Raw genomic sequence first — 7,552 nt, 5'->3', positions numbered from 1 at the left:
TGGAACGGGGACTATACAACCGCCCCACATGAAACGTACATTATACGTTCGCCCGTTAACAAGCGTACATTATAAGTTCGCTCGATTATATTTGAGTTTGGTCTTGGTCCCAGATCAAATATAGTTCAGGATCTGGTTATAGTCATGTTTTTGCTCTTTAGTCCGTCCCACTACATCTCGTTGCTAGACCATATTTATGGGTTTGATCGCCCACCGTGGTTGCTCTAAGGGTGACAAAATTTTGAGATCTTTCCCACCCATTATAAGTTAAGTTGAGACCAAAAGCTGCTAAACCCTGGAAAATAAAACAACTTGGATTTGCAAGTTGAATGCTAAAACCCTAAGGTTAAACAAGTCGTTCTTCAATCGGCTAAAGTAGCGCGGGAAAATCTATATGCTGTCTGCATCATTTTCATCATGAACTTCAAAGGTACTACTTCCATTATTATTACTGCTCCAAACAACAAACCTCAATCGCAAACCCTATAACTACTCACCTCCTCTCTTTTTGGTTGAATGTTGTCCTCGTGGAATGATTGATCTGTCTGTTAATATGTATACGAGAATGATTTTTATCTTGCCTTTTGCGAGTTCAAATTTGTTGAATTCATTGGTACATTTAGGTCATATTTTAATATATTTTTTTTTGGAGAATTAGAAAATGGGTATAGCATTTCTCTGTACTGATACCTCAGTAATAATGAAAAGGAAAAAGTTGTTTTTTTCTTCACAAAGCAGGATTCATGCTTGATAAAATTTGCAAGGACAATCATGTTAGGGTATCTTATGGTCTCCTATACAAGATTTTAGGACACTCATCCAATTACTGAAGGTAATGAGATGTGAGGCACTTGAGCTTTATAATATAATGATAGAGAAAGGTAGAACTCTTGATGTAGTTCTTTGTGGTACAATTAAATGTGAAGTGGGGAAAATGAAAGAGGGGCATGATCTTCTTCGGGTGTTTGCTGTTGGTCTTTAGTTCGATTTAGATGTTTATGACTTTATGTTAAAATTGGAGATTTCTAAGGAGCAATTGAAGAGTATACAAGATTGTTGAAGGAATCTCTCCTAGTTCGGTAATTTACTACATTCTTATCAAGGGGTTATGTCAGAAAGGTCAGCTGATTGAAGCTTGTGGAGTTTTTAGTAGGATTTTAAAGAATGGTTTCGAGCTCTCTGGTTTGACTTATAGTACACTTGTTGATACTTTTAGAAATATTAGAGATGGGTTCCATTATATGAGTTCATGGTGAAGAAAAGTTGTGTTTTGAAAGTCGTCACCTATTCTGCACTTGTACAGGGTTTTTGCGAAGAAGGGAGAACGACTGATGCTCGCTGGTTTCTTAAGCAATGGAGAGTAGTTTTGTCCCAAATGTTGTTGTTTTGGTGTGAAATGAAAAGAATCAGGGATGTATTGAAGGTGTTCAAACAAAGTGAGAAATAATATAGACCCTGATGTTGTCACCTGCACCTTTTTTCTCATGGGGGTCACATAACGTGGTAAGTAGGATGAAACTTTGATTATTTTTCTTTCAAGTGAGAAATGCTATAACGTTTTGCACTCTCATTGAATAGCAAGGGTTTGGAACCGAATACAATTATCTGGATAATATTGATCAATGTGTCATCTAAAGATGCTAGAATAGACAAAGCGATGTTAGCTTTCGATTTAGTGGTGGAAAAGGATTTTACCCCAAATTGCATCACATATAACACTTTGATTGATCGTACTTCAAATCTGAAAATATGCGAAGTCTGTACGAGCGACATGAAGAAATGCTTCAAAACAAAATTTCTTCAATATTGTTAGTTATAGTGTTCTCGTTGATGGTCTTTGTAAAGGAGGAAGAATTTATGAAGTATCAAGGGCTTTTCAGTTCGCGATAAACTGTGTTCTTTGCCTGATGTTGAGGCATATGGGATTTTAAATTGAGGGTTTTGTAAGGTTGACATGCTCACTGATGGTGTAGTGCCGGATGTTTTATTACCAAAAACGAAGAAGCATAACGTCTCCCAGATGACAAAATACCATTAGAACATGCAAAGTAACTCGGGAAAGCACTGCTCGTGGTTGGTATACATCATCTTTATTGCCAAGGTATATGCAATTTCTTTTATCAGTTATGACTTGTTAAATTTTGTTACATATTTACCTGACCTTATATATATAGCTTCTGATTTCTTCATATAAATACAGCATATGCCTCCAAAATATAATAGTCATGTACCAAAACGACCGTGGCTTATTATGTTTTCCTGTTATTTGTGAATGATTATAGTTGTGTTCCCTAAATGATGTTCTTACACAAATTTCATCTCATATTGATGGGGATATTAAACTTGAACCGTTTTAAATTCTGAGAGATCTGAATGTGAAACATTAACATTACACGTATGGATTCAAAAATTTAATCATATTGTTGAATCTTTGAATTGGAGGAAGATGTCTCTCGACTAACACACATATTTCTCACACTGGACTGAATGGGAATGGGATTGTGATTGTTGAAAAAAGTATTATGAAATCAAAATGTACTTTTCTGTTCAAGTTTTGAAATAGAGGAATCTGAGTTTTTGTCTCATCGTTTTGAAACTCAAGTACTTTGGCTGCCGGCTCCGCACTCTGTTTTATGTTGCCGGAGGCTCTTCATATAAACTCAAGTCTACCCTACAAAGGTACGCAATTCGTGCAAAAGGACATTTCTGCCCGTTACTGATAAGCTAATATACGAGTAAGTAAAATGGTTGGATATCAGTTTTCATATTAAATTCTCAGAATAAATTTGAACTAACTGCTCGTTTTAAGCACCTGGGCATGTGTAATTCAAACAAATTAGTGACATCTAGGTAAAACATAAAGTGAAGTCATTAGTTATGTGTGCAATTAACTCAAGTTATATTAACATAGTCAAAGTTGTGTTAGTTTCATTATCGCCTGATAATATATAAATTATTAGGTGAGAGCAGATGTGAAAACTTAGTACACTGAAATATATAGATAGACTAGATATATATGTTGGAATTTCTAAGGGAGTGATGTGGTAAATTGCATATGCATGTTGCACTATTTGTTCTCTTGTTAAACTTTTTATTACCAATTTTTTATTGTTAACTAATATGCAAATGTGTGATAAATATGCAAGCATCATGCAGAAACGAGGTATATGCATCGTATAATTCCATAAAGAACATCTAACAATTTGAGTCACCCAAATATTTTAATATTAGAAGAAAGTAGTTTCCTTAACTACTTCTTTTTTAAATAGTATTTCAAGTTTAATTTGCTTATATGTTAATCAATTATAAGGTTTAGTATAATTAATTATTATAAACAAGTTGGAGAAGGTCTTTCTCATTTTTCCATGGCTTCAATATTTTACAGTAAACTTGTTACCCTGCAATGACAGTTCAGATTATTTGACTGGAATACTAAGACTTTATATCCCAAATAAATTGCTGATATGGCAGGTCATGGACTAGTTCAACGTAGGAATGACTGTTTGACAGGAGGACATAAGATGCTAATAATTGAAACTTGCCAAGTCAGCTTCCACATGTGACTTGAAATACCTGCCACTTCATTGAATACTTTTGAATTCTGAAGTGTACTAGAAAAGACAACTCCGTGTCATCAGGAATCTGAACTATAAGAGAAACTAGATTCCATTTTGTTAAGCAAATTTTTTATTTCATTCTTAGTTTCTTACAGTAGTCAATAAGTTTCAGTTACCTATATTTAAATGGCACACTGTATATTTGATGTTTAATTAAGTGATTAACTAATAAAGATTGGTTTTTGTCATAGTTATTTTCGTTATGTTATTGCATTTTTTTTTTTGGGATAATTAGTTAGATATCAACAAGTTAAACTCAAAGTCTGGTTGGAAAATTTTGGTGAAAAGTCCTAAGAAGCTTGTGAAAGAGTGAAATTTCATGAGAGGTTAGTTGTTTTCTTGATTATATGTGTGAATCTTCTTCATTGATCGAACTAAAGTTTGTGATATTCCTTAACTAATTGCTGATTGCTGTTCTATGAAACTAAAAATAATATAGTGTCCATCAGTTCTCTTCAAGCAAAAGTTGGACTAGAAATATATATGTTTTATCTGTATTTTTTTGTGTGATATTGCTCTGTTCAAAATGAGGTTGTGATTCTTAATGTTGAATGATATGACAGTTTGCAGTAGTTGTATTACTTACTGTGGTCTCTTTTCGAGAACAATAGTGAAGAGAGTCTTTAATTCTTTTTGTCATACCTCAGTATAATGGTTTTAGATGGAGATTGGAGAAGTTCAATGAACAATTCACTGATACAAATGGAAGGTGATAATCATCAGAATCCTAACTATTTGGATTCTCATCAAGTTGTTCAGAGGAGTGATAAGGAGAAGAGTTTCATGGAAATAGAAGGAAGGGGTATTTCGGAATTCTTAAGGAATTCTAGTGAAGAGATTTTTCTGAAATCTTTGATTGAAGGTTCACTTGGAATGCCAACACCAACAATGGAAATGCTTGGGGTTCAAGAATCTGTGTCAGAGCTTTCGTGCAGATAGCGAAGAACTTTTCAATAGTTGGCTCAATAATGGAGAGGCAAGTTCCAATTTATCATTTTGGTTTTCATTTACTTTGTTTTCTATACATGGGTGGACAATTTGGATATAAATTTGTTCTGTCGGTATATTTGTTTGAAGTGAGCTGGTGTATTGTGTGGTGTTGATTGCTCAGTGAACAGTGTTGAGCAATCAATAATATTTTAAGCACGTTTTTTGCTTTCCTGTTAACTTGTACAGTCTAGCAGTTGACATACTTACCCCATTCAGTACCTCACAATATTCAAGACTTCTGGGTGAAGTTTCTTTGGTTTTATTTTATAGATTTCTTTGTTGTTAAGGTGTTTATTCTCACGAACATGTTTCATTGCAGATTAATGGACACAATTCAACAGGCATAGCACATCGAACTCGGCAAGCATCTCGACGGTGAGTAGCTTCCTACAGGAAATTGAGGTTCCTCTGCTTATGTCATAATATTTCTTTTACTTTAAAGGGTACCTCAACCTCACCCGTGTTCCGATAGGTTTACATCACAGAGTAGTTTTCATATGTTCAAGAGTTACCTTAAACAAGGTCTCTTATTCATTGTGACACGTTGAGTTTCCTAGCTATTCGGGTTTCCATCAAGTTTTGTTTGAACTTTACAATTTCTTAATAATAGGTTTTTCTCTGAACTTCGGCATCTTTCTGCTGACATTCTTATGTGGTTGCTTTTGTAATGTAAAAATATGAAATCAGGATGTCCACTGAACTTGCTGCTCTGGTAAGTCAGCAACATGGGAACACCGATATTTTGTTCCCTCAAACCTTGTCGATAGTCGATGAACTCTCAAGTGACCAAGAAGAACTTCCATTCAGGTATATCTTGAAGACAAAATCTTTTAACACTGTATATATTGGATCAAGATTCTGAGGCAAATCTGGAATGCTATATGTTGACGGAAACAATCATATTAACCTTCCAGGAATGTTGAGGAAAAAGGAACACAAGCAAGTAACATGTGTTTAGCCAAGGTCAGATTAAATTCACTTCTTTTATATGCACACTAGTAGTCTTATTAGAATGATATGTATGATACTTAAGTAATCTCTTAATACATCCTTCGATGCAGGCCTGGTTTCAGAGTTCCCAACCCATGACAAGAAGCCGGTCTTCTGAACTAAGGTACAAGTTGTTCCAAAAGCATCATTTTAGACACCCTGTTTATGTGACACAAAATTGTTTAGTTAAATTGTTTTCAGTTTCACAATTACAGAAACCGAAGGACGTCCTTTTTGGGGTTTTCTTGTAATACTTGCTTCTAAATATTTAATCTCTCGTAGCACAACTCATATGTATGATTGTATCCTAGTTTTTATTACTTTTGTTCATGATTTGAGCGATTCAAATCCAGCAATCATGTTGACACAGTAATAGAGCTGTCTATTTGATATATCCCTAAGCCTCTTTTATTTCTTTATTTTGTGAGTAGAACTTTTTTTCTTCTATTCAAGCTGATCTCTCTAGTTTATACAGAAGAAGGTATACAGCCATGCAAAATTGGCAATCATCAAATGAAATTGAAGCGACACATAGTACCGCCCCAGAACATGGATTCAGTAGAATGAGACCGCAATATGCAACCACAGGTAGTTTCAGTGACGTACATGAAATTCCTAGCCAACCAAGAACGTTCATGTCTCCCTCCAATTCAACGACATCTTCTTTCAGCAACGCTCCTATACTTCCTGTAGATGCAGTTTCTTCTGTGGTGAGCATGTTGAAGGGTACCCTAGAAAGGAAGAAACTTATTAACCAGATGGAAAAAGAAACAATTGAAAGTAGTCAATTTAGGAGTCATCGTTCTCAAGAAGTTAGTCGAAATTCGAGTTTCGACCAAGGGAAAATGGTTCATCATATACATGAGCCGCAACCAACTTATGAAGGAATATCTGGTGCTGAAGTGAAGCACCCTGATAAGCTGCAAACATTCGAAGGAGCAATAGACATAGATTTAGACGGTTTTGTTGCCCCGCTAAATCAAATTCAAATGGGCTATGTTTGTCAAGAACCTTCTCAAAGTGAATCATCTGCTGCTGCACCTGGGCTTTCAACTGGTTTTGAAGTCTGTGATGGTCCTATTTCAGGTCAAACACCATCCGGTTGCGAGAGTCTGATGAAACAAGTTGCCAATGGAAGTCTGGAAAACGGTTCAATAGCTAAAGGTTTGAGCGATACCTTAATGGCGCGTCACTTAACATCCTTAACATGCACGCATTCTATCTCCCTCCCTTCTCTCCTCCCGACATTGCCCGTCTGTGCCTGAGTGTTACTTTTAAAACCCATAATTGATATTCGAGTTTTTTGTTCAAATTTGAACCTCCTGAAACTTAGGGGAGTATGTAGGTTTTCATTTTTTTATACCTACTGATGGAAGTTGACGAGTTTGCATTTCGCATTGATTTTCTATCTTCAGTTAAGAGAGTTTTAGTATACTTCCAGGGTTGCCAGCATTAAGGTTCATTTGTTAATACAGCATACATTTTTGATTTCCATTAATGTTTGTCACTGAAAATGGACCAACATCTTATGATAACCTTCTTCCTTGTTGTTGGAATACAGAATGGACTCTTCAAAATGGACTCTTCTTGAGCTAAATTACGACACTCGGGTTTTTAGCCTCCAAATAGGCTATAGCCTGCTCTTTGTTGCTTGATAGGAAGTATGAGCATCCACTTGATGGCATGCAACTAAGCCTCATCAAGCTTGACCACAATCATCTCTTGCATCGAGCTACCGAGCTTAGATGATATGAGGGGCCAATCTGCCGCAATCATCTCATAATTAGATGATATGAGCGATAACGTGCTGGACCGGCAATGCTGCAACTCATTACGGCTTCCTACGTACCCTTCCCTACTCTAAAGGGATCAAGCACATACCGTAGTTCATCCTCGAAGGTACGGGAACTTAAACCAACTCGATTGCAAGGTCGTACCCTAGCAATAATGGTAAT

At 35.8% G+C, this 7,552-nt stretch overlaps 1 protein-coding gene across 5 annotated transcripts; it reads left to right on the top strand.

Moving 5' to 3' along the window:
* Positions 1–252: 252 nt before the first annotated feature.
* LOC113301771 (protein CYCLOPS-like) lies at positions 253–7,091 on the top strand. 5 transcript variants are annotated; one of them, XM_026550583.1, is made up of 8 exons: positions 253–2,101; positions 2,603–2,679; positions 4,265–4,593; positions 4,927–4,982; positions 5,295–5,414; positions 5,522–5,570; positions 5,669–5,721; positions 6,073–7,091. In XM_026550583.1, exons 5-8 carry the CDS (start codon positions 5,296–5,298, stop codon positions 6,860–6,862), a joined length of 1,011 nt encoding a protein of 336 aa, XP_026406368.1. In that variant the 5' UTR covers positions 253–2,101; positions 2,603–2,679; positions 4,265–4,593; positions 4,927–4,982; position 5,295; the 3' UTR covers positions 6,863–7,091. The 5 variants fall into 5 exon arrangements, with proteins under 5 accessions (XP_026406368.1, XP_026406371.1, XP_026406372.1 ...); XM_026550586.1 differs by lacking the exon at positions 2,603–2,679; XM_026550587.1 differs by lacking the exons at positions 253–2,101; positions 2,603–2,679 and adding an exon at positions 2,742–3,943 and having other exon boundaries at positions 6,076–7,091.
* Positions 7,092–7,552: the final 461 nt, after the last annotated feature.

The sequence above is a fragment of the Papaver somniferum genome, chromosome 8, assembly GCF_003573695.1.
Source record: "Papaver somniferum cultivar HN1 chromosome 8, ASM357369v1, whole genome shotgun sequence".
NCBI lineage: Eukaryota > Viridiplantae > Streptophyta > Magnoliopsida > Ranunculales > Papaveraceae > Papaver > Papaver somniferum.
Note: the sequence above shows the minus strand (reverse complement) of the source record. Positions and strands in the feature narration are given on the sequence as shown.